We start from the raw sequence: 27,403 nt of genomic DNA on the forward strand, positions 1-27,403 counted from the left end.
GGTTAACTAATATAGACTGATTTTTAATGCTTACATGGGAGTTACAGTTAGAGGTAGGTAGCCGTGTTGGTCTGCCGTAGGTGAAACAAAATAAAAAAATTCCTTCCAGCAGCACCTTAGAGCTCATACCAATAACAAACGTAGTTGGTCTCTAAGGTGCTACTGGTAGGAGTTACATTCCAGAGATCATGCCTAAAGCCAAAATCAGTGTATTGTCAAAACATTTTGGGAACAATGGTGGGTGGGATTGCCAAAGCCTTTTTCCCTGGACGTCTGCTCCCTTTTCACCTCTTTTTTTAATTTTTTTTGCCAAGCGCATAAAGCTGAATGCACACAAGTTAAATGTGTGCAACTTGTGGGTATCTTGGATAGCCTACCACAAGCGTGGCCCCTCCCACCACACTGTTGCAGTACAGTGGGGAAACCGAACATGATGAACTTAGCTCTGCTCCTGAATCCTCAAAGAGCAGGTCTTCCAACTAACGTCAGCACAGCCTGCAGTTGTCCACATCTTGCCAGACTCCCAGCTCTCATCACCCCTGACTGCTGGACATGCTAGCAAGGGCTGATGTGAAATGGAGGCCAAGAACAACTGAAGAACCGCAAGTTAGCCACCCCATGCATCGTAGCACACCACTGAAATTTAGAAGAAACAATCCTACCACTTTCATTCTGGAAAGGCACTAACTGAGCTCGCCACCTCTGCCCCTGGTTTCAGCTGAGAGTTGGAGGGTAATTAATTTCTTTCCATTCTCCAGCAACCAACACCCACTCCAGTTTGAACAAACAGTGCAGCCCCCCCCCCTCCTTCTGCAAGAGCACCAAGTCAAAATGTTTTCCCCTGGGAAGATGCCAAGCTTGTGGACTTACCAGTCTGATTGGTTTGTGGTGCAGATCTGTCTCCTTGATGGGCTTGTCTTGGAAGGTGGGCACCAAGCCACGATGGGCCAGAAGCTGGAGCAAGGCAGCATTGTCCTTGGGGGAAGGGGCGCCATCAGCGCCCGACGGCAGGGCCCGGCGCCAGGCACGGCAGTAGATGTCAGACGAATGCAACAGGCGGATGAGAGGAGGCTTCATGTGCTCCTGTTCATATTGGTCTGTATAGAAGGGTTCGCGTAGCTCAGCAGGGATGTGCTCTGTACACACACAGAGAAAAAGTCACATTATTCCTTGTGCTTAGCAAGCCTCTCTAAAATATCCCATCTGCCTCACAGTATCTTTGGCACACCAACCCCCGGAGCCTCCTGATCCTCAGTACCCCTATTAGTTTTCTGTCACCACTATCTGCCCTCAGTCAGTGAGCTGCAGTGGCTAAGAGAGTGGATTTTCATGCTATAAATCCTCAATCCACCCTGAAGCTCAGACACCAGATCTGCATCTCCCCACCAATCTGGTGCCCTCCAAAAGTTGTTGGACTACAACTCCCATCAACCACAGCCAGTATGGTCAATGGACAGTAATAATGGGAGCTGCAGTTCTGGAGGACATCTAAAGGGCACCAGGTTAGGGAAGCCGTGACTATTTTATCCCACAGGAAGTGTTGTGAGAAAAAGATAGCCTATGTATGTTGCCCCCCGTGTTCCCCCAATAAAAAATGGGGTAGAAATGCAATGAAAAATTATACCAAGAGAGGAGGTGCTGCAGATATAATGTTGTTGGCCTTTTGCTGTCTCTCTCCCCTGTCCCCACAGACCTGTCTTCCAGTGTTAAAGGGGGGGAATAGTTCCAAAGGTGGAGGGGGGCTGAAGCCAAGGCACACAACAGGCAGGGGATCCTGAAAAGCCTTCCAAATGTCAAGGCCAGCAGGTGATTCTTAATGATATAGGTTGTCTCTTTTACTCCTCTCAGTCTGGGGGGTTGGGGAATCAGACACGTTAGAGGCACATACAGTGGCTCAAGGCTGCATCAGGGTGAATCCCACCGTTCAGGACCAGGGCCAGCAGCAGCACCCAGCATCCTCAAGCACAGGGGTCAGCGAACTTTTTCAGCAGGGGGCCAGTCCACTGTCCCTCAGACCTTGTGTGGGACCAGACTATATTTTGAAAATAATGAACGAATTCCTATGTCCCACGAATAACCCAGAGATGCATTTTAAATAAAAGCACACATTCTACTCATGTAAAAACACCAGGCAGGCCCCACAAATACAGTGGTGCCTCGACCTACAAATTTAATCCGTTCCGAAGGCACCTTCATAAGTCAAAAAATTCGTAAGTCAAAAAACGCCATTGGAAACGCGATTTCCCATAGGAATGCATTGGAAACGGAAAAATTCGTAAGTCGAAGCAACCCTATCTAAAAATTGGCAAGTCAAAAAATCCCTATCTAAAACCGCCGCAGTTTTTTCCCGGATGTCGAGACATTCGTAAGCGCTCGGCCATTACCCCCATTCATAAGTCGAAAAATTCGGTTGTTGAGTTGTTCGTAAGTGGAGGTACCACTGTAACTCAGAGATAGATTTTAAATAAAAGGACATCTTCTACTCATGTAAAAACACGCTGATTCCCGGACTGTCTGTGGGCCGGATTTAGAAGGCGATTGGGCCGGATCCAGGTCCCCGGGCCTTAGTTTGTTTACCCATGCTCAAGCAGCTACCAGGACCAAAGCATCATACCAGGGCCCACAAACAATGCTGTTTGGCCCACCCACTTAGCCAGTCCCTTAGCCTCAGATTTATGACAGTACCACCAGCAGCTAGGAATCTAGGGTAAAGGACTTACAGTGGAAAGGAAGCTGCCCCTCATTTTGATTCACTCACAGCACATGAGAGTGCCCCAAGTAGTTGGGCTCTGAAGTGGGAAGGGGGGACCAGTGGCCTACAAATATTGCTGGGCTCCCAATGTCCATCAGCCCCAGCCAGCATATCCATAGGTCAAGGATGCAGACCAGCAACGTCTGGGGGTGGGCACAGCTTTCCCACACTTGCCCTGGCATACCTGGAGGGTGGGCTGGTTGAAGGTTGTTGCACCCTCGTTCCCTTCCTATGCCCAGGTGAACATGCCGATTGGTCCCCGCAGGACCAATTGCAGTCATCAGCAGTCGTTAACAGCCATCTACAGGTTTACCACTCCCATCAGCCCATCACCCATTCCCACCCACCCCCACCACCCTCTGTATATACATAAGGGTCTGACTCTTCTGTTTCAAGTGTATCTGAAGAAGTGTGCATGCACACGAAAGCTCATACCAAAATAAAAACTTAGTTGGTCTTTAAGGTGCTACTGAATGAATTTTTTTTATTTTGCTTCGACTCAGACCAACACGGCTACCTACCTGTAACTATGCCGATTTCAGGCAGTAGAAGGTTTCCCTGCATGGCCTCTTCCAGCCCTACTTAGGCCAACGACATCACCTCCCCAAATGTGGAAAGCCAAAATATACTGCACAGATTCGTTGCTTGCTAATATACTTTCCCTAATTTATTCCTGGCCTGTCTATAAAGAACAATAGCTTCTGAAAAATAAAATAAAGTCCCAGGAACTTGGGCAAGTCCCCTCTTCCCAAAGCTTTTTCCTTAGTGCTGTCAAGAGCTTAGAGCAGAAACAAACATTCCTGATGGCCAAGGCGGGCCATGATGGCATCACAAGTCACCATCTTAGATCACACACAAGCAAACTGCAAGCCGCATGCAGCCCATTGCGTATTCCCAAGCTACCCACTCCCAATGCCAATTGAATTTTGCTGAATTTTACTACTGGGGGACGTATGTAAACTGTGCTACTCACAGCACACCACACAGCTGCTCATTCTGAGGTGGGAGTTGATTATTCTCCTCTGAGCAGGGAAAGAAAGCAAGTATCATACTTGCTAGCCACCACAATTGCTGCTTTCAAAGGATGTGTGCACATATCTCTGTGGTGATATGTACATGTATGTAAGCACCCACCATTGCTGCATGTAGCCTCTGGGGGTAAAAAGATTGTCCACCCCTGGAATAGATATGAGGCGACTAGGGAAATACTAATCCCTCTTTGCCCTCACATTACAAGTCTCCTGGCATCATAAAACATGCACACACTGGAACAACATCCCCAGATGGATGCGATTTGGCAACACTTGTGATTTTGAGAAAACGGGTCTCCCCCTTCATGCACTTTCATCTCCACAGCAGAAGCACTGCCTCTTTTGAGCACCTTTCCCCTAGTATGGCAAGAGGGAAAAGCCAAGCAAGGAACAGCATGGCTAGGAGCCAGATTCCCTTGAATGCTAGGCGAGTGCTCCCAATCTCAGATAAAACAGTACAGGACAGAAGGCAGAGATGGAGCCTCACAGGGGCAGCCTTGCCTGTGCATCAGCCGGGGACTTGCACGCAAACCACACACCCCAACAAGCAAGTGCAGAGCAGACAAATAGCTTGGGGGCACCCACTGCAAGAGCTCTGGCATCCAGCCATAAGAGGAGGATATTAATTTCTACCCTGACAACACGATTAACATCAGCAGGCTCAGACACATCCTCCCACTGCAGGCTTACGACAGAAAGGGGATCCGCAATGTTATCACAGCACTATTTCAGGGGGCAGTGGAGTGTCCGGAGGCTGGGAATCCTGTGTTTAGCCTCTGGATTGCAAGAGGGCAAATTATATTTAAAGGGTTAAGCGAGAAGTCAGGCCAATTTTTTGCTTTGGGAAAGGGGCAGGGCTTTGGAGGAACTGGGAAGCAGGCCTCCCACAGGCTCAATAATAAATGGCAGCGGTACAAGCTTCTCCTTCCTCCTTCGGAAACTGTAAGCTCTCTTCCTCCCACTGGGTTTGCGATACTCTGGCCTGCGGATGGCAGGTATAGGGAAAGCAAGACATATTAGCGTCTTCCTGACAGGAAGATCATGCCAAGGCTTACACGCACGCGCTATACCAGCTGTTTCCTCAAGAGGTGAGGCCACGAGACTGGAGATCTACGTGTCAGCTCCTGCCAGTGAGCAGGGCTGGGAAGGGCGGGACATTCCTGAGCGCGCGAGTGTGCAAAGGGGAACAGGTGGAACAGCTTCGCCAGCTGATTCAGCAGCACCTGATCACAGCCACAACTGCACGGGACCAGACTTGTGGCTGCAGTCCCAGCTCCTTTTCCGCCCCATGGCCCAGAGCCCGAACTAACAAAGCTCAGCCACCCCTCTTGGCAGAAAGCCCATCCCACCCACCTCCAAGTCTTCGGGGCATCCAACATTGGGAGCAGCCTACTTTGGCTGGGAGGGATAAGGAGAGTGGTGGGACACACACACACACACACACACACACACACAAGTCCCTAGTCAAATCTTTTAGGCTGTGAATAGCACAGCTTCCCTCCCAAGCACAGCTGAACTTGTGGAGGGGGGCACATGTTGTTACTGAGAAATATAGACAGAGCAGGTAACAGAGCTAACAGGGGCCACAGGCCAATGCTGAATTGAAACCTCACAGGATAGAACTGTGGAGCTGGGAGGGACCACGAGGGTCATCTAGCCCAACCCCCTGCAATGCAGGAATCTTTTGCCGAACATGGGGCTCGAAACCATGACTCTGAGATTAAGTCTGGTGCTCCACCAACTGAGCAACCTGTGAAATGTCTGCCAAAAGGTTCAGGTTTTCACGTGCTCACCAACATTGGCATAGACGCTAAGATCATTACCAAACTTTTTTGGGGAGGGGGGCAAGCACAAAGCAGAACCTGCATATAGTAGCCCAGAACTTAAGAGAGTGCAAAGAGGTCAGCCTAGACATGAATGGCTATGTATAATACTCTGGGTCCCTGCCACACAACACACCCACCCCACATCAATTATTGCCCAGGGCTAGCATGGTTGCTAGTACTGACCCATGTCCTCTCCTGCCCCATCTGCAACCACAATGGGTGGCTTCTCTGCACAAGAGGCAAACCCAATATTTGGGGTGGGCAGTAATGCAGCTCTAAGGATTATGAAGCCAACAGGTTTTACTGTCTCTTAACATTCTCTCCTGGATGCCTTTGCAGCAGTATCCAGAGTTGAGAATTGAAAAGGGATCAGCCCCTTTTCACATGACAATAACCACGTTCCCATTGCGAAGAAACTTAAAATGATGGCAGCTTGCTCACTGCGCAGAACCATTGTCAGAAACTCCATGAGTGGAGTACAGAAATTGACTTGCTCAGCTACAAAGAGAGGGGAGTTTGCTCCAAACCAAGGATAATCTTTTAAATATGCATTCCTTACCACAGCAGATGTAAGGGAAACACAAAGGGGAAAGTTGAGATATGGTGAAAGTTAGAGCCTGTCACTGATGCTTCCCAAGAACTCAGGTCAAGAGCACCTCAGTCCTGGACTCACCAACCTCAAGGGGGATATTATTGTTTTGTATTTTACAACAGATGAAGGAGCTACTTGATAAGGGGGGTCTTGCCAGCCTGGGGACAAATCAGATGTGACGTTTGGCACTTGGCTTTTATTTGTGTGGCTGTTAATTTGAAATAAATAGCACGTGCAGAGGGAACAAAGTTGGACAGAAACCATGGTGGGGGTGGGGAGGGCAGGGGGATGTTAACCCTTTGTCCCCACTAGGGTACTTACTAGAACCAGGTCCTCACACCTGCTATTGACAATAGAAAGAAGGTAGCAAGCAAGGAAGGACTGTGAGGAAAATAGGCACCAGGAGTTTTCTGATTTTTACAAAAAACAGATAAAGGGAGGGGTTATTCGCTAATTCCAAGCAGGCAAAGGTTTAAAGCCCCTCCGTCTCCCATGCCATGGTCCCAATCTGGGTAGAATCTCCCACACACCCCAAAAAATTCACCATTGGCTACTTCTTGTTTTAAAATCAGACATTCAAGTGAACAAATGTCTCGTTTAGTTTGCTCTCCACATTAAGATATTAATCTGACACCCAATGAGGTGCTAGAAAGGTATAAACACAGCTCTCATGACAGGGAGTTACTGTGCCACATAGGCCACTGACTTAATAAAAAAAAATCTGAACCACAAAGGGCAGGCCAAACAACACAAGCTCTCCAACAATTATATCCAGGGCCACTGCTCTTCCCTTGCCCCCAGCCATCCTGGCATGAGCTTTTGCACATTTAATGAGCAGCAAAAATGATGCCAGGCAACATCCCAATGTGGTAAGCTTGTAGCCACAAAGGACATAGGCAGAAAAGCATCATGGAGACATAATTGCAATGGGAGATGAGTGGCAACACATGATTAAGATCAGCTTTAGGTCCGCAGGTCTTAAGGGGAAATGCAGGCAAAAACTTAATAAAATATCACTGTGCCGATTCCTTCAAACAAACTTCAGAAAAGCAGGGACACACCATGGTGCAACGAGAACACCTTCCAAATGAGAGCCTCATCATGTTTCAGAGAAGTGGGAACTCCCAAGCCTGGGAAAAGAAGCTAACAGTCCTTGCTCTCAGCCTCAGCGCTCCCAGCAATGTTGTGCTCTCTCAACTCCAAACCAGACACAAAGCATTTAACATGCAGGTTTATTTTTTTTATTTTTAAATCCAAATAGCATCACAGGTGAGGGGGCTGCCAATTATTGTGATAGTAGCAGACATGGAAGGGGAGCTTAACTAGTCCTTTCCTTGCTGTGGTTGTAAGACAGGCACCCCCAAACTCGGCCCTCCAGATGTTTTGGGACTACAATTCCCATCATCCCTGACCACTGGCCCTGTTAGCCAGGGATGATGGGAGTTGCAGTCCCAAGACATCTGGAGGTCCAAGTTTGGGGGTGCCTGTCCTATGACAAATATTCTGAAGCTAATATTTGCATTGTGGAAAGATAGGAAGCCAACTTATACTGAGTTAGACCACTGGTCTACCTAACCCATATTGTCTACCTTGAGTGGCAGTGGCTCTCCAGGATTCCAGGCAAGCGTCTCCCAGCTTTACCTGGTAATGTCAGGGATTGAACCTGTGGCCTTCTGCATCTAAGGAAGATGCTCTGCCGCTGACCCTATGGCCTACCACTGAGCCACAGAAATCCCCCACTGGCATATTTAACACCACATGCCACGATGCACCGAAAGCCACATCTAGTTTGGCCTTTGGACATGTGCACCTGAAACCCTGCAGAGGGAAAAAACCTTGGTGGGGTGGAGAGAAAGATTTGGACAGCCATGAGAAAAAAGGATAGTCTCTCCCAAGCGCTTTCAGTAGCCTCCACCGGAAACTGGGTGTTTTCCCCTATTCCAAAAGGGTCACTGAGCTACCATTATACATGTCTGAAATTAGCACGCAGTTTGGGCCTTAGGTAGCAAAGACTCATGTGGTTAAAACACCTTGAGCACTTACTAATCCACGTTAAGTCATGACTTAATGATGGGAATGTGCCCTGAAGTGCCTCGAATGACAACTGTCACAGTGGCCGGAGTGGACTACTTCAGAGTAACGACGCTACGCAGCTCTGCATTTTATTCTTTTATTGGTGCTGCGTATTTACAGTGCTCAAGTCATTGCTATTTACACGGAGCGATGTTGTCAGTCGGTTTCAGAACCTCCTAATGGCTTTTGGCGCGTCTTTCTCCAACACAAAAGCTTTGGCAGACCCATCCTCTTGCCCCTCCTCTTCCTGCGTAATTCTGGAGTTGGGGGGATGGGTCTTCCCCCCTTGCTTGCCCCTTCCTGTCCCACCTGGGACCCTGGCTCCTCTACCTTGCCTGAGCCTCGGACACGACTTCCTGCTTCCCCACTGGAATCGGAACTCTCCCTGCTTTCCCCTTTGCTCGGGGACGGGCTTGAACTCAGGAGGGGAGGGACTTCGCGATATCCCCTGTCCCTCACATCCACCCCCCTCCCAAGCTCTCCTTCACCCCTCCCCAGGCCCCCCCCATGTGTCGGTGACGACTGGAAGCCTAAAAACTCGGTGCTCTCCGAGCCCGTTGGTGTGAACACCTCCCCCCAGTCCTGCGAGCCCCCCCCTTCCGCCTGGGAGGACGGGAATCCCAAAAAGTCCGTGGCGTCAGAGCTGGTGGGGGTAAAAATGTTTTGCCAATCTGCTCCTTCCTCTGACTGGGTGGATCTTGGCGACACCCATACCTCATCCTCTGGTTCCTCAAACTCCGCTTCCCAGCGCCATGGTGAGCTGTTCTCCCGTGCCTCCTCCTCCTCCCCCTCCCTTTCCATGTGCCAGGGCTTGGGTCTGTGGGGAAAGAGGGCGTGAAATTCTTCCACCAAGAATTCCTCCTGTATCTGAGTGGCGGGAACCCATTCATTCTGGGACGGTGGAGCATCCTCCCATGCCATGAGGTACTCCAGGCCCCCCACCCCCCACCTTGAATCCAGGATGGCCGTGGCCTCATTGAGTTGCTCCCTGCTTTCCCTCTCCCCCCCTCCCTCGGGGGTTTGTTCGCTGTCTCTGAGCCTGCTGCTTTCCCTGTACGGCGACAGCAGCGATCTATGAAACACTGGATGCACCCTCATGTCCTCTGGCAGTGCCAGCCTGTATGCCACCGGGTTGACCTGTTGCGTGACCGTGAAGGGGCCCAGCCATTTGGGTGCCAGCTTTTTGCACCTCCCTCTGGTGGGAAGGCCCTCCGAGGACAACCACACCTTGTCCCCCACCCTGATGACCTCCCCTTGTCGCCTGTGGCGATCTGCCCCCTTTTTGTACGCTTCCTTGGCCCTCTCCAAGTGTTCTCTGAGCTGCTGGTGCACCGTCTCCAGTTCCTCTGCCCAATCCTCAGCCTGTGGGCCCTCCTCCTCCTCCTCCCTCTCCCTCTCTGGGAAAGATCTGAGGTCGCGCCCGTAATTGGCCTTAAAGGGCGACACCCCTGTGGAGACGTGCACTGCATTGTTGTAGGCAAATTCTGCTAGTGGCAAGCGATCCACCCAGTCCGTTTGCCGCTGGCTGACGTAGCATCTCAGGTACTGCTGCAGAATGGCGTTGACCCTCTCCGCTTGTCCGTTGGTCTGCGGGTGTCTAGCCGTCGACAAGCTGACCTCCACCTGCAGGAGGTTCATGAGCCGCCGCCAGAACCTGGAAACAAATTGGCGGCCACGATCCGAAATAACCCTTAAAGGTAATCCATGCAGTCTGAAAATGTGATCAACAAACAGTTTGGCTGTCTCTTCTGCCGAGACTGCCCTGGCACACGGTATAAAGTGACACATTTTGGACATGAGGTCCACCACCACCAACACTGCAGTCTTACCCCTGGACGAAGGCAGATCTGTGATGAAGTCCATGGACACCACTTCCCACGGCCTGTGTGGTGTGGCTAAGGGCTCCAGCAACCCTGGTGGCGCTGCTCTGACCACCTTCGCCCGCTGGCAGGTGGTACAGCCCCTTACATAGTCTCGAACATCTTCCCTCACCCCTGGCCACCAGAAGTGTCTCATGACTAGGTGAGTGGTCTTGTCCCTTCCAAAATGCCCCGCTGTAGGGTTGTCGTGCATCTGCTTGAGGACCGTACGTCGAAGCTGGGTGGTGGGTAGGTACAGCGCACCCTTGTAGAAAAGCAGCCCTCTGCGTTCTGCAAAGTCTTTTGCCTGCTCCCTCCCCCCTCTCAGTTCTCTGAAGATGCGGTTGGCAAATTCATCCGCTGCCGTCAGTGCTGTGAGCTCTGCCTCGCTCACCACTGCTGCTCCGCAGGACCATGCCGACGGGGGGAAAATGTGCCTTGGGGCTGGTGGCGCCTCCTCCTCCATGTACTCTGGCTTGCGGGAGAGGGCATCCGCCCTGACATTCTGCTCTCCTGGGATGTAGTGTATGGAGAAGTTGAAGTTCGAGAAGAACTCCGCCCACCGTATCTGCCGCTGGTTGAGCACCCTGGCAGTTCTCCAGAACTCCAGGTTCTTGTGGTCTGTGCACACCTGGATGGGGTGCTTGGCGCCCACCAGGAAGTGTCTCCAGTGCTGGAACGCCGCGTGGATCGCAAGAAGTTCCCGATCAAAAACTGTGTAGTTTCGCTCGGGCTGGGTCAACTTCCTGGAGAAGAAGGCACAGGGTCTCCACTCTCTGTTGGCGTCCAGTTGCAACAAAATGGCGCCCACAGCCTTATCAGAAGCATCTGTTTCAATGCGTAGGGGCGCGTCCTGAACCACGTGGAACAGGTTCTGGTCTGAGGCGAACACCCTCTTGAGGCTTTCGAACGCTGCTTGCGCCTCTGGTGTCCACCTGAACTTCTGCTTGCCTCTCAGGCAGTCAGTGATGGGAGCCGTAACTCGAGAGAAGTTCTTGATGAACTTCCTGTAGAAGTTGGCAAAGCCTAGTAGGCGTTGGGCATCTTTGCGCGTCCTGGGGCTGTGCCAGTCCAGGATGGTCTGCACCTTGTCCTTGTCCATTGCCAGCCCCTTGTCTGACAGCTTGTAGCCCAGGAAGTCCACCTCCTTGGTGTGAAACTTGCACTTCTCCAGCTTCACATACAGGTGGTTCTCCTTCAGGCGCTGTAACACCTCCCTGACGTCCTTCACGTGCTGCACTGGGTCGTTGGAGTAAATAAGGATGTCATCCAGAAAGACCAAGCATTTCCTGAAGAGTAGGGACCCCAGGACGTGGTGCATGAAGGCCTGGAAGCATGCTGAGCCCCCTTGCAACCCGAAGGGCATCACCAGATATTCAAAAGAGCCCAGAGGCGTGAACATCGTGGTTTTCCACTCATCGCCTTCCCGGATCCTGATCAAGTTGTACGCCCCCCTCAGGTCTAGCTTGGTGAAAATCTTGCCTCTGCGTGCCGCTGTCAGGAGATCATCCACTCTGGGCATGGGGAAAGCCACTGGCTCTGTCACCGAATTCAGCCGTCTAAAATCCACCACAAGACGGCGCTGTTGCGTGTCTTTCTTGTCCACCCAGAAGACCGGGCTGCCCCCTGCTGCCTTGCTTTCTCTGATGAACCCCCGCTTGAGGTTCTTGTCGATAAAAGCGCGCAGATCCTCCAGTTCCTGGTCTGACATGGCGTACAGCTTGGCTGGGGGTATAGTTGCCCCAGGCACCAGGTTGATCTGGCAGTCAAAAGGCCTGTGTGGGGGCAGGTGGTCGGACTCCGCTTCACTGAAGACCTCCTGCAGGTCCCAGTATGGTTTGGGTATCGCCTCACCCCCTTTGACGTGCATGGTGGCCACCGTGGCTATCGGAGGCCCCTCCCCTGGTTGGTGCTGCATGCAATGTTCCAGGCAAAAGTCCGATCCAAAAGTGATGCATCTCTGATGCCAACTTATGGAGGGGTCGTGGCGCGCCAGCCAGCTCATGCCCAAAACGATTGGGGGGTCTGAGATGGTGGTGACGTTGAATGCCAGTGTCTCTGAGTGCCTTCCAACCGTCATTCTCATGGGGGGGTTTGATGAGTGATGGCCCCTCCCAGCAGCTCTCTGCCGTCAATGGTTGCCACGTGCAGAGGAAAATCCAGCTGCAGAAGCTGGATCTGGTGCTCTTCTGCAAAGTTTCTCGAGAAGAAGTTGGCTGAGGCACCACTGTCAATTAGGGCGAGGACCGTCAATGGATAGCCATTTGGGAGCGTGAGCGTCACTTCTAGAACCACTCCTGCTCTGGGAGGGGTGGGCTGGCTCTGCTCCTCTCTGTGCGGGTGGGTGGGCTGGGGCTGTTGTCTGCTGACTGTGCCTGGCTGCCGCCCCTTGTCTCCTGCAGCCAGGCTTTCCCGTTTCCCTGCTGTGGTGCTGCGTCAGTGGGGGAGGGCACAACCGTTCCCGCCTTTCCTTGCCACTCCCTGCGATGTGGGCAGTCTCTGACGAGATGCTGGGGGGAGTTGCAGAGAAAGCAATTCCCACCCCTTCCCTCCTTGCGTCTTGGCGCCGCTGGGGTTTGAAAAGCCCGCGCGCGCGCGCTATCAATCTGCATGGGTTCCTGGTCCTGACTGGCCCCAGGCGTGGCTTGAAAGGGTTGTTGAGGGAGTGGCTTCTCCTGCGACCGTGGGAACCAAGCCCGCTTTGCGCGCGTTGCTTGCTTGTCGCTCCATCTGGATTCCTGCCTCACCCCCACCGCCAGAGCCGCTTTGCTCAGTTGATCCATATTACTGGGCTTTGGACCTCTCGAGAGCTCATCCTTCACCTCCTCATGCAACCCCAAGTAAAACGCCGCTTGCATTGGGGCAGACTCCAGATCCCACCCCAATCTGTGCACCAGCATGGTGAATTTCGCCCAATACGCGCGAACTGTCATATTTCCTTGGCGTAAATTATGAAGTTCCTCCTTAGTCTGGTCCATATGACTATCGGACGAATACATCGTTTTCAAACCTTCTAGAAATAGTTTGACATTCTTCATGCAAGGATTCCTTGTTGCAATTAACGGTCTTAGCCACTCCCTGGCCGCCCCTGTAAGGTGCTCCACAATAAACGCTACTCTGTGCTCATCATCAGGGAACTCATCGTGGTGCAGCTCAAGAGCATACACAATCTCAGTCTCAAAGCCCTGAAACTCCTTCGGGTCTCCATTGAACTTGCTTACTAGGGTCCCGGCTCTCCTTCCTGGCAGCACTTGGACTTGGGGTGCCCCTCCCGCCTTGTTTTTCTCTGCATCCAGCTTGTTTTGGAGGTCTACCGCCACCGCCCTTAAATGCTGCTCTTTTTCCTGGAGCTCTCTCACCTGTTCCGCAAGTTGTAGCCGGTCGTCCTGGACCTTCTTAGTCTCCTCTTTAGCTGCCTTCAATTCTCCCTGCGCCTGCAGCGACAGCTGTTGCAGTTCTAGCTGGGCTTGCTCAGCGATCTGCCGCCACTTCTCCGCCTCTGACACGCTCATCCCGGCAACTCCACAGTAGCCCAAAAATGATTAGGAGGTTGCTGTCACAGTGGCCGGAGTGGACTACTTCAGAGTAACGACGCTACGCAGCTCTGCATTTTATTCTTTTATTGGTGCTGCGTATTTACAGTGCTCAAGTCATTGCTATTTACACGGAGCGATGTTGTCAGTCGGTTTCAGAACCTCCTAATGGCTTTTGGCGCGTCTTTCTCCAACACAAAAGCTTTGGCAGACCCATCCTCTTGCCCCTCCTCTTCCTGCGTAATTCTGGAGTTGGGGGGATGGGTCTTCCCCCCTTGCTTGCCCCTTCCTGTCCCACCTGGGACCCTGGCTCCTCTACCTTGCCTGAGCCTCGGACACGACTTCCTGCTTCCCCACTGGAATCGGAACTCTCCCTGCTTTCCCCTTTGCTCGGGGACGGGCTTGAACTCAGGAGGGGAGGGACTTCGCGATATCCCCTGTCCCTCACAACAACTCTAACACAGGTTTAGCAGTTTGTTGGGACACAGGAAGTGGGCATTATTTGCAGGAACCACACTCCATCCAGAAGTCACTGGCCTGTGCCTCCAGTCCCAGCAGGTAAGGCCAGAAAGGGAATGAACCGAGGAGCCTTGCACCACCCTTTTGCACAGCAGCAGCAGCTTCAGACTGCCCCACCACAGAGCAGCCATAGGCCTCGGCAAGCCTATTCAGCTGCACTCTGAAGCTGCAGGGGCTTGTACAATCACACGTGACAAGAGCGCCCCGGGAACTATGCAAGAGCCAGAGGGGCAAAGGCAAAACCTGTCTCCGGCATAGCACCACACCCCCACCTGACAACAGGCCCCAACAAGCAACACAGGCTCCAGGGTGTAAGTACTGTGCCCTGAAATGACATCAGTGCTATATTACACACATACAAAACACATCCTTGCCGTTATCCACCAAGCTTTGTGTTCCCTTCCAACTCTATGATTCTAGGCTTGCTACCCAGACTCTACTTCCCAGCACAGCGTCCTTCCTCTAAAGCACTCATCCACACAGCAATTCTGGTGAGAAATGATCGCACTGATGCAACAGCACAGCCTGCATCTCAGGAAGGTTAGGTCTGAACAAACTAAGAAGAGGGGGAAACAGTGTAGTGAAAACTCATGAGGAAAGATGGAACCTCATGTTTTTGGACTACAACTCCCATCATGCTTGGCCGCTGTCCATGCTGGCTGGAGATGAGAGTGTTGGGAGTCCAATCCAGGGAGCCAGGTTTGGCAAAAGGCTGCTACTCTACAGCTTTAGATGGCAAGGCTCTGTGAAAAGGGAGCACAGAGTCCAGACAAATCAAGGGAATATATACTTGTAATGTTAATCAGCAGGACTCTTGTCTCAGAGGAACTGGAAGTTAGATATGCAGACTAGATCAATACATAGTAAGGGGCTGAGGTGGCCGAGTCTCAAGGTGGTAAAATGGGGCAGTGCTCCTGAATAGATATGGAGGTTTTACATCTTTGAATGTTTTGCCATTTAAAAAAACCCATTCAGGTAGAAAATTAGCACATCTGAGAGTCAGAGATAGGCTAGAACGTCTCCCCATAATGCCCTTTGTTTTTAACCTGCAGGAGATTTAAAAAAATTGTGCCCTGCTCAATTTATTTCTCAACAAGTACCGGTATAGTCAGTTCTCAATCTCTTCCCCGCCCCCCAATGGACCACTTGAAAATTGTTGGGGATGTTGACAAACCACTTCATAAACTTCTCATCCTTCAGGGCTGGCATTCTCAAAACCAGAACCTGATCATAAAAATAAGGAGCCGTAGGTCAAGGCACTGAGAAGAGTCCCTTCAATTGTTGTTTTAAGACAAAAATGAGTGAACTGCACCAGCACCATACAATGAAAATCACAGGTCTTAAGCCAGGACATCATTGGACCTTATCCGCTCCCGATCAACATGGCCTCACCTTCCACTGCCAACAAAGTATAAATCATGCGCAGGCCAAAATACAGACCTTTGCCACTGTTTAACAATCGTTTCGTGGTCTACCTCAATGGTGCTCGTAAACCACCATCTGAAACCCTGTAACCAACTCTGCCCCCACATTCTACTGTCCCTGTAAACAGGGGCGTAAAATTCTTGGTCCCAACATAGAGTCGATTTTTCAGGGAATTACAATTATTAATGTCTTTTCTTGGTAGAAAGGCAGCATAAAAATATTCTAAACAAAATAACAAATACGACCAAGATGGGTGAGGAAGGTAATTTCTCCTTGACGTAAACTTCATGGATAAGTTTATATTCTAGAGTAGGAAGGGGAACCCCGTGCCCAGGGGCCAAATGTGGCCCTTTACGCCTCTCTATCTGGCCCTCAAGACTTTTATCAGAGTGCAGTGCAACCCTGCTTTGTACCTTCCTTGAAGGTTTTTGTATGGCTAGAATGCGTCCTTGAGCTCTGATAATGCCTCTTGTCTGTTTGAATGGAGGACAGAGAAAGGTGTAAGAGTGTGCAGAAACCAGCCTAGTGTACATATGGGCAGGATATAAATAATAAAGTTTATTTTTATTATTATTACATTTGTTGCTCCACCCACATTTGCCTCTGGCTATGCCTACCATAGGCATGAGGTTCTCCGACTGAAGAAGTCTAGAGGGTGTTGGGCACAGAACAGAAGCAGAAACTGACAGGTACCCTGAAGGAGGCAACAAGAAGAGTGTGATACAGGACTCAAGGGGCAAAGGCGTTTGACTCAAGCCCAGAAACTATTATTGAGGCAGGGGAGCCTTAGCCAAGCAGCCGGATTAAAGAGAAAAACAAGCAGGGCAGCCGCCACCGCCTCCCCCACCCTCTCAGACGGCCAAGGTCGCAGCTCAAGCTCTGTGGCAGGGTTACAGCCAGGCAAGAGGGAGGGGCACAAAGGCAGCCAGCAGCTTAAGGGGCAATCTTATGAAATCCAGAGGCATGCCAGCTGCAAGACAATGTCAATAGGCCCACACAGGATCAAGGCACAGGACAGCCGTATGCTTTCAATTTCATGTAAGAGACCTGCTGGATCTTCCTGTTTCCCCACAGTGGCCATCCTAGGAAGCCCACAAGCAGGACATGAGCCCAACGCCACCCTCCCGCTTATGCTCCCTAGCAACATATTCAGAGGCATGCTGCTTCCAATATGGGAGATAATAAAGCCCTCATGATGAGCAGCCATTTAAGGCCTTATCCACCATTAATTTGTCTAATCCCTCTTAAAGGTAAAGGTACCCCTGACTAGGTCTAGTTGCGGACGACTCTGGGGTTGCGCGCTCATCTCACTCTACAGGCCGAGGGAGTTGGCGGTTGTCTGCAGACAGCTTCCAGGTCATGTGGCCAGCATGACTAAGCCACTTCTGGCGAACCAGAGCAGCACTCAGAAACGCTGTTTACCTTTCTGCCGGAGTGGTACCTATTTATCTACTTGCACTTGACGTGCTTTCAAACTGCTAGATTGGCAGGAGCAGGGACCGAACAATGGGAGTTCACCCTGTCACAGGGATTTGAACTGCCAACCTTCTGATCAGCAAGCCCTAGGCTCTGTGGTTTAGACCATAGCGCCACCCACATCCCACTAATCCCCTCTTAAAGCCACCCAAATTGGTAGCCCCTCTTGTGGGACCAAATTTCATAGTTCTAGCTATGCACTGTGTGAAGAAGGACTTCCGTTTGTCTATCCTGAATCTCCCATCATCATTCAGCTTCATTGGACAGCTCCAGAATCTAATATTATGAGAGATGGAGAAGAACTTCTCTCTCTCTCTCTCTCTCTCTCTCTCTCTCTCTCTCTCTCTCATGCAAAAGTGTTAAAAACCTCTATTGTGCTCCACGTTACTTGCTTCTTTCCTCAACTAAAAACCTTCTCAAATGCTAGAAATTTTCCTCACTGGGGACTTGGCCCAGACCACTGGTCATTTTGGCAGCCCTTTCTTTGAACAAACATCCTACACCACAGGAAATGGTTGGAGAATGGGTGGGAAAATATCACCTGACCTGTGGCCATCCAGATGTTGCTGAACTACAACTCCCATCTTCCCTGACCACTGGTCACTCTGGCTGGGGCTGGTGGGAGCTGGAGTCCAGCAACATCTATAGGATTGCCAGGAGTGGGGGTGGAGCAGAAAATGAAAAACTGCTATGCCAAATGCCACTCCCTAAGTGAGGTCCTTGACAGAAGTGGGTGTGCGCTGCATTTTGGGAGAAGCTCTCGCACCATCTCGTACCCAATCAGCACAGCAGCGAAACAAACCCACCCATTTCCCAGCAAGCACCAAGAGGCAAAGGCTGTCAAGCTCATGGTCATGTTAGGTGCCTCCAGCAGGTTAAACTAGATTGGAGGCACAGACAAGAAAGGGGAGTTGCTGGGAAATGTCAGCCAACTTCCACCCCACTCTAGCTGGCATGACGGAGCAGAATTCAAACCTCTTCCCACCTGCAAGGTCGTTCTCCACAGCTACAAATACGTGAGAACCTGGTTCCCATCAGTAGGTTTCTGACTCCTTGCAAGAGAGAAAGGACTGCTTAAGTCAAGGGACACGGGAAGGAGATTAAGCAAACAGACAAGGCAATCAGCAGCAGGGGCACAGACAGCACATGCACACAGGCAATTGTAGGCAAAATTCAGGGTTACGCTGAGTTGCAAGGTAGTAAGGTGGGCCTGCCAGCACCTGCTGAAAGTGAAGAGAGGTCAAGCAGCAGATCAGCTTCCACAAAGCATCACAAAGAATGAGAGCCCCTTATGACGTTTGCGTGCCATGTTCCAGTGAGGGTTCTTGGGCTTATGCATCCCAACTAAGGTGGGTTGCACAAAAGTGAAGGTCCAAGCTGCAGAATGGAATTGAAGTCAGGCTCTAAATGGAAAACAGCTACTTCAATAGCAACCAACAGTTTTGCTAATATCCCAAAGGTTAACCAAGGCAAGCCCTTTGTTGTGAAGTGTTTGGGATCTTGTTTCTCTGTTCCACCTCCCTTGCACAGGTGGTGAACATCAGGCCTGGGTGGGTCAAATGTGCCCCACAGGCTTCTGTATCTCCCACTGGCACTGCTTCTCACACTAAGAGCTTCTGCCTGGTTAGAATGTGTCTCCTTAATAACTCCTCTTCCTTGTCCAGACAAAAGAGGATTGTATGTGGAAGCTTGCCTGCTAGACAAAGGCAACATTTACATGTGCTCCTGCACCCACCGCTGCCTCCAGACTCACCCACCATGGACAACCCCCTCACAACAGGTGGGAATGAGGGCCTTGGATTGAAAAAGGTGCCCCACCCCTGATATATGGCAATATGGATGTGCCTGCAGTCATAATTCCTGAGCCAGATTTGAGCACCTGTTAGATACAGAGTATCTCTGGGTTCACTACTGTTCAAAGCCTAGCAGAGGTTCAAATACCCTCAGCAACGGCACAAGATTTACAGGGCATACACAGCTGCGCATGTTGTCAGGTCAGTGCTAGGCAAGGCCAATGGGGAAAAAATAGGCCACAAGCAACAAGCATCTATGGCACAGCTAGAAAGGACCAGATCATCTCAGGGAAGTACCACAAGGGATCCTACCAATAACTAACCTGGCACCAGTTCAGGCTACTATAGCAAGCACTTAGCAGAGGATTCGGTTTGTGCCAATCTAGCCTGACATGGTAAGGCATTCCCCACCAAAATGAGGTAAAATGGTGCACAGAACAGGATTCCATAGTAGGCGAATACACAACTTCATGGTCCACAAGTGAAATCCAATGGCACCACAGGAGACCGAAGCATACCTGTTTCAGTCCTTTTTCACAAGAAGAGTCCAACTCCTTAGTGCTCGCTTCACTTCAGTTTCCTACACACACACGGTTGCCAGATCAGATCAAAGAGATGTGAAAGGAATGGCAGAACTAAAATCTGCATCGATGTCCCAACAAAATACAGCCTTAAATGCTAAATGAACTAGAAGTAGAAACCTCAAAGCTGCTAACAGTCATTTTCGAGAAATCTCTCAAGACAAGTGAGGTTCCAGCAGACTAGCAAAAAATAGCCGCCACATCTCTATTTAACAGGGAGAATAGAAGAAACCAGGAGATTACAGGTCTAATGTCTACCTATAAGATGTTATGAGAACAAATTCATCTTTTTTTAAAAAAAAAAGAATATACAGTATGTATGTAGAAGAAAATGAGGTGATCATTAACAACCAACATGGACTTGCCAAGACCAATGTGGAACATAAGAAGCTTCCTTATACTGAGTCAGACCATGGACTGATCAGGCTCAGTACTGTCTGCACTGACGGCCAGAGGCTCTCCCGGGTTTCATGCAGGGAGTCCCTCCCAGCCCTACCTGGAGATGCTGGGGATTGAACCTGGGCCCTTCTGTGCTCAAGGCAAATGCTTTACCACTGAGGCATGGCCTTGCCCCATCAATGTCACTCTGTGGAAGTAGGTTAGTCTCTGGGAGAAGGTTCCACACAGTTCTACAGAATATTCTTTGGCAGGTGGATCAGAGGGCACTACCATGAGGAAAGCAACCCTTGTTCCTTCAAGCTGCACAAGAACAACCAATAAGGCGTTAAAGGTATATGTGGGGGAGCTTGGAGGCGTTGTTGTGTGATGTCCAAAAGGAGGTAATATGTTCAACTTTGTAGATGATGCAAAAGTTCAAAGGAATTTGGGACACCACAGAGGGCAGGATTAAAATGAGTATCCTTGACTAATTGAAGTGCAAGCAGTAAAATAACATCAGTAGACCATTTTCTGGATCGGTTCCTATTTCATTCTTGGTTGTTGTTTTTTTTAATGCTTGGTTTTAATGCTTGGTTTTAATGTAAGTCACTTTGAGTCACTTCTGTGAAAAAAGTGACAAATGAAATAAGTAATGTTGATATTTTATGCTGATGACAAGGCACCGCCCCCATCCAGGGCCTCTAGTAATTGCACGCAGCTCCAAAGTAGCTTTACAAAATCGAGGAACAAACAAGGCACTCAAAGAATCAAAAGGAGGACTTAAGACTTTTGAATCAACATAAACTAAATAAGAATTGGCAATGAGGTGTTGTTGTTTTAAAAAAAACATAGCTTCACTCACTGAAGCAAACCACAAAGAAGTAGTAAAAGGTTCTACTTAGAGATTACCTTCTAGGAACACAAGGGCAAGATTCAGAGGAATGTTTTGAAGGGCTAGCAAAATAATATATATGGAAAGGCTAAAGAATACAATTTTATTCTCTATAAAATATATATAGAAAGGCTAAAGAATACATTTTACAGGTGGAAAATGAAGGTTTTTATCCTATCCTTTTTTAATATAAGACAGGCATCCCCAAACTCGGCCCTCCAGCTGTTTTGGGACTACAATTCCCATCATCCCTGACCACTGGTCCTGTTATAGCTAGGGATGATGGGAGTTGTAGTCCCAAAACAGCCGGAGGGCCAAGTTTGGGGATGCCTGATATAAGACATCTATATGCTACTTATCTGCATTTCTAAACCATGGCCCCTCCCAAAAGAAGCACAAAGCAGTGTTCATGGGTTCACCCATTTTATCCTCACCATAACTGCATCAGGTTCAATTAGACTGATAGAATATGATGATTTCCCTAAAGCCAAGCAGGGCCTTGAACTCAAGAGCTCTGCAGTCCCAAATGCCATATACTAGGAATAAAACATTGAAAACCACCCCAAAAAATAGGTACAGCCACCATTCACCAGAACCAGGGATGATAATAAGCCATGGGTCCCAGTTGCCACAAAATAGATTTACAGAACAGTGGACAACAGAGCAAGCTGCCCAGGCTGGTCTCTTAAACATCTTGTCTGACTAGCACCAGGCAGGAGTCCCGTCCTTGGACTGAGATAAATTAGATGATCCAAGCCTCAGGTGCCTTTCTAGAAGGGCAGAAAGCATTCACGTACCTGGGACATTGAAGTACAGAGCACTGCTGTACCCATGCATCTTCCATCCCGCTGCCTTAAATGTTTCTTCTCTCATACTGGGCTTTGTGTATCACATTTTAGGCCTTCCATTCTGTGGTTTCAAGAAGACTCTAGGTAGTTTTGCTAAAGTGCAAAAAGCATCCGCTAGGGCTCAGGACTACATGAAACTAGCTGGGTTTGATTTGTATATGAATTGCTATTTGGGGGAGAGGGGCAACATTTCATATGCCTGCACTACAGACCAGGGTACAGTTTGGCTGGGGGAGGAAGAACTTGGCACTTGGGCGAAGGTGAGACAGGAGTCAATATCCAGGTAGCCGCACCTGTTTAACCTACAGAACGGCAAGTGAAACTGAGTTAGTGGTTAATGGGACAGCAGGGCTCAGTCCTCCTAACTTGATTACCAGGAACATAGGAATGTGCCTTCTACTGAGTCAGAACATTGGTTCATCTAGCTCAGTGTTCTCTACACGAACTGGCAGCAGCTCTCCAGAGCTTTGGGCAGCAATCTCTCCCAGTCCTAGATCAATATACTGGGGACTGACAGGACCTTTTACATGCAAGGCAGATGCTTCTGTCACTGAGCTATGACCCTTCCCACTAGCCAAGCAATAGGTGTATAAAGGTACGGTAAAGGACCCCTGGACAGTCGAGTCCAGTCAAAGGCAACTATGGGGTGCAGTGCTCATCTCGCTTTTCAGGGTGAGGGAGCCGGCGTTTGTCCACAAACAGCTTTCCAGGTCATGTGCCCAGCATGACTAAACCGCTACTGGCACATGGAGGACCATGACAAGTGCCAGAGCACACAGTAATGCTGTTTACCTTCCCACTGCAGAGGTAACAGTTTATCTACTTGCACTGGTATGCTTTTGAACTGCTAGGTTGGCAGGAGCTGGGACAGAGCAATGGGAGCTCACGCCGTCACGGGGATTCGAACCGCCAACCTTCCGATCGGCAAGCCCAAGAAGCTCAGTGGTCTAGACCACAGCGCCACATGCGTGTGTGGACCTATCTCAGCTGGTGAGCCTCACTCTGGTCACTCCCACTCCTCCTCCATTTCCTGCCCCACCCTTTGCCACAAACCCTTGAGGGTGGTGATTACCCCAATTTGTGAACGAACACAAAGGGGATCACAAGTAATACAGGGAATTAACCTCAGGGTGCTACAACATTGCACATAATTACCAGCAACTGTTTTGGGTGTGCAACAAATACAGCAGTGCCAATCAGGACACCTGGCAGAGGTTAGCCAGTTCCTGACCCAGTTATGGGAAAGGGACCAGTTGCCGGATGTATCAGCTGAGCAATACGTAGCATTGGGTCACAGGCCCTGTAGCTACAGGTTGGACTGAGGGAATTCCAAGTCCCTTCCTCATTTGGCTTTCAGTAAATTAAAAGCATCTGGCTCTTTTACTTATTGGTGAAGAAATAAGTGCAGGCAGCAGTGTGTCTAGTAAAGCAAGCTGGCACTCAGTTTCACTTGCAGATCTTTATTTTCAAATGCATACTGAAATTACTTAAAATTTAGTCGTGCAAAACTTGAAAAAGCCACTTCCGTGTATTTCTTTGCCATTTCACATCAACTTTCTCTACAGCCCCCGCATCATATAGCAGTCGCACAAAATCCCTGGCTTGAGGCCGACTGATGACTCCCACCAGCAATGCCATGTGCATTTTCTGACGTGAGGCAAGCAGGTGTCTTTTCCATAACGGCTTGCCTTGCAGGCCAAAGGGGTTTTCGGGCTCTATTTGGAAAACTGTGGCAAACCCTAGCAAGCATATTCTCCGCACACTTCACTAGACTTTGAACCCAGCACTGGCTGAGCAAGGCTGATCACCCTGGCCTCCATCCAAGGCAAATGACAAGGCTCTCTCCTTTCCACCACCAAAGTGTACTGTTTTGTGTGTCATCGGGGTGACACGGAAGGGCAGGGACAAGGGGAACCTGTTCTTGCTTGGGCTTGACCAGATCCTATATTTACACTAACTCCAAATGAGAGAACTGGTCATCCAAATACACCCCTGTGAATGCACACACAGAAATACATACACACACACACGGCACTTCAACATCCACCAAGCACAGCAATCCACTGTCCTCCTGTTGCTTCACGGAATGGTGGTTCCCACCTCAGCCCAGAAGCAGGGTACATTTAGTCTCTAAGAAGAAAACAGCTTCTGGGCAGAAAGGCCCTCAGTTTCAGGAGGGAGGGAGGGAGGGAGACTCTAGTTATTCATTGTCACACAACCTTGCAAGCCATTCCTGTTGCTCCCAGCTTCAGAGCTGGCTGTGGACCAGCAGGCTTCAAACCCTATTATGTTACTTTCAGGTCAACAGCCTCCGAGGAACACCCATTGTCATCCTCTCCTCTCCTCCCCTCCCCATAGCAGCCCATATACAATGAGGAAGGCCTGCCACACACTAGCTGGTAGCCTCCTGGCTACAGGTATGCCAGCAACATGGAGCTCCTTATACTTTTAGAAGCCACTGTCATGGGCCGTCTCACTTACCCACACCTCCACCTTGCCATGTAAGTTGTGCTTAGGCTCCTTCATCCATAGAATGATTCCCCACCCCCACCCCACTCTGCAAATCCTTACAAGTCTGACAGTTGTGGAGCAATGCGAAGGAAGCATGGCTTCTCAATGAACACAAAGCGCATAGGCTGGCCCACCACCTTCTTGTCAGCAGGGTGGACGAAGCCAGGAGAGGGATATGGGTTAGCAGGGGCACCAGAGCAGTGACAAAGAGCACACACTTCTATGAAGCAACAGCAAGAAGGTCAATCCCCCACTAGGGATTGTCTGCTCCCCCCCCCTCCCCTCCTCCTCCTCCATCATGCATGAAAGCAACGCCAATCTGCAAATCCTCACAGAACATTAATTCCAGGCCTGGCAGAGACAAAGGGAACAGCGGGGAGAGCCCAGGGTTGCCAAGGAAGGGAGCACAGTCCTGGGCCTGGCATTGCCAAGGAGCTGAAGAGGACCAAGCTAAGGATGCAAAGTGGTCCTTGAGTAGTCCCTACTGAGATGGCAAAACCAGAGGATCAAGTACAAGCACAGAAGCCTCACTAGTTACCTCCCATCTCTCTCTCTCCTCCCTGCCTTCCAGCTGCCACAGCTTAGCCTCAGAATACAGCTCTGCAGCTGGGGCCATGCTGGTGGCACCCATTGGCAGGGCTTCCCCTGGAGGAATTTAACGCCACAAAATAATGCCACTTAGCAAAGGTAAACACCAACAGCAGCGCCCTGCTCTCGGCTTCTGCCAGTGAATGCTGTCACTAAGCAGGGTGGGGCGGCACTGACACCCTCAGGCTCCGCAGACCAACTGGACCCCAGGGAAGAGCATGTTTCAGCTCTGATCTCACATACACGCTAGTCATGCAGGTGCTGCCAACACTGTTAACAAAAGGCGACACAAAAAGCCAGTGAGGAATTGAGCTTAGTGAAGGGGAGGAGGGCTGAGGTTTACCCGGGGCTGCTCTTAGGAAAGGAGCTGCAGCAGACATGGCAGAACATCTACCCACCCCTCTGCTATCATGGCAGCCTCCCCCTCCCCTCACACGCCCCACTTCGACCTAGCGGGAAAAGGCGCCCTCCCAGCCCAGACGCCAATTCCCCTCTCCTAATCATAGCTCCATCCACACCTGGGGAAGCCCGGCACCTGCGTGGGGAGAGACGTTAGGCGACCCCCGCCAGGAAGAAAGGAGCAGACTCGAGCCACCCCCCCCCCTCCACCTCTGCCTAAGCCCCACCCGGGCTATCTAGTCGAGAAGGCGGCGACCGAGCGGAGCCCATTGTTAGCGCTGAAAGGGTGGGATGGAAGCAGCAGGGCTGGTTGCCAAGGCAGCCCACCCCATCCCTCCCCGGGTGCTATAGCAGGTAGGGGATCCCACGGAGCCGAGCGCGATGGGGAGGTGGACATATTATCCTAGCCGGGGAGGAGTACGCAGAAGAAACACAAACCCAGGAGCCCGCAAGCCGCCAGGGACTGAGAGATTGTGTCGAATGCGGTGGGGGGGGGGAGGGAATCACTGCTTCCTCTCTCCTTAACTCACACGCAGCAGCCACTGGAGATCCCGCCCCTCCTCTTCGGAAGGGAGATCAGGAAGGGAAAGAAACCCCGACCCCGCCGACGGGCTGCCTGCTCCTCGCTCCCCTACCCGCGAGGTTCCCGCCGTACCTGCACCCCCGTAGCCCTTGGCCAGCACCCAGGCCAGGCTGGCGGCGCTGCGCGCCCGAGGGAAGTCATACTGATCCAAGGGCTTGATCTCGGGCACCAGGAAGCTTTTCCTCATGGCCGCGGCTGCAGCAGAGGCAGCAGCCACCATGGCCCCTCCACCGGGCGCAGGAGCTGGGTTCGGCCTGCTTCGGCGGCGGCGGCGCAGAACGAGCTGGTGGCGGTAGCGGCGGCCCCAGCCGAGCGCATCCCCGTCCGGTTTTCCCTCCCCTCCAGCTCCAGGTGCGAGCGCCCGCCCCGGCGTCCTCCTCCTGCTCCTCTCCCCTCCCCCACGTGATCTGGGCCGTCAATCAGCGCGGGGGCGGGGCTTGCAGACAGGTAATTGCCCCGGGTGCGCGGTGGGGGGGGCGGAGGCGGAGGCGGCGGTGTAAGAGGGTTGGGTGGAATGGAGCTGCAGCCCGGGTTGGGGTGGGGCGCGTGCGCGCCTTGCAGTAAGCAGGCCGCCTGGCGCTGGTGGGGGGAGCCTGGAGCTCCATTGATCTTACTTACAAACACACGCGGCAAAGAAGAGGCTGGGATTTCTCCTGCTCCCTCCCTCCCCCCCCCAACCCGTTCCTCCTGGCATAACGCTTCTAGGCTGCAAGCGAGCGCCCCATCCCTTTTCTCCGGGAGAGGGAGAGACACAAAGGAGCCGCAGCCTCGGCTGGAGCAAGCGAGAGAGCGCGCGCGCCCTCCTTCCCATGCACACCTCCACCATGTTGGGAGGCAGGCATGACCCTCCCACGGGGCGCGGGGAAAGTGAGGTGGCCTCCCGCGCTGGCCCCTTTCCCGCAAATTCTCATTTATTCAGGTAGTACGTGGTGCGTGTCCGCCTCTGCGTTCTTCTTGCTGTCCCCTGCCCGGAATTCACTTAAGCCCAGTTCTGGTTCTCTCCTGCCCTTCCCAACAAGGATGTTGTTAAAATGATAATTTTGAAAAAGGTTCACCCAAGTGATCAGTGGGTTGAAGCACATTCACTCTAAGGAAATTAAAGGAAAGGCTAAACGTTTTGGAGTGTTTTGGTTTAGAAGAAGGGGGAAATGATAAAAAGTGTATAAAATTATAAATGGAATAATTAATTTTTTCTTTTTCCTCTTAAGTCTAGAACTTGGGTTACCCAATGAAACTGACTGCGAGTAGATTCAGATAAAAAAATTTTTAATTGACTCCCCACTAGAAATTCATTGAGGATTATGCTTCCAATGGTGACTCACTAGAATGTTCTCCCTCCTCCGTCAGAGGAAGGATGTCCCGGAATACCAATGGGAAAGAGGGTCTATAACATTAGTGTCTCACATCAAATATAACTGATCTGTAGAAAAGACTATGAATGGGAAACAGACACTAAATACATTTGTAACCCAAGAAAACCTTTAATAAAAACTTTTTTAAAAAAGTGGAGTGTGCTGATATGCTTCATGTTCTTCTTGCAATGGTTTGCCACAGGAACCTGGTTGGCCACAATGACAATGGGATGCTATACTAAATGAGCCCTCAGCCTGATTCAGCATGAATGTTCTTGTGATGGGAGGCCACTGCTTTTGGTTGCAGCCAAACATGAAGCTGACAGCAAGACTCTGTAATCTTATGGATTCCTCTGAAGAGGGAGGAGATGTAAGCATAGCATACCAAAAAA

At 50.7% G+C, this 27,403-nt stretch overlaps 1 protein-coding gene across 2 annotated transcripts in view; it reads right to left on the minus strand.

Moving 5' to 3' along the window:
• The window catches only part of CAMSAP3 (calmodulin regulated spectrin associated protein family member 3), a 51,586-nt gene extending 25,485 nt beyond the window's left edge, over positions 1-26,101 (minus strand). The window contains exons 1-2 of one of the 2 annotated variants that reach the window (XM_035104785.2): positions 25,732-26,101; positions 871-1,136 (exon numbers count right to left, since the gene is read on the minus strand). In XM_035104785.2, the coding sequence (XP_034960676.2) occupies positions 871-1,136; positions 25,732-25,879 (414 nt within the window). In that variant the 5' untranslated portion in view covers positions 25,880-26,101. The remainder of the gene's footprint in view (positions 1-870; positions 1,137-25,731) is intronic. The other variant, XM_035104784.2, reaches the window with a different exon arrangement.
• Positions 26,102-27,403: the final 1,302 nt, after the last annotated feature.

Source organism: Zootoca vivipara, chromosome 2 (genome assembly GCF_963506605.1).
Source record: "Zootoca vivipara chromosome 2, rZooViv1.1, whole genome shotgun sequence".
NCBI classification, from domain to species: Eukaryota; Metazoa; Chordata; class Lepidosauria; order Squamata; family Lacertidae; genus Zootoca; species Zootoca vivipara.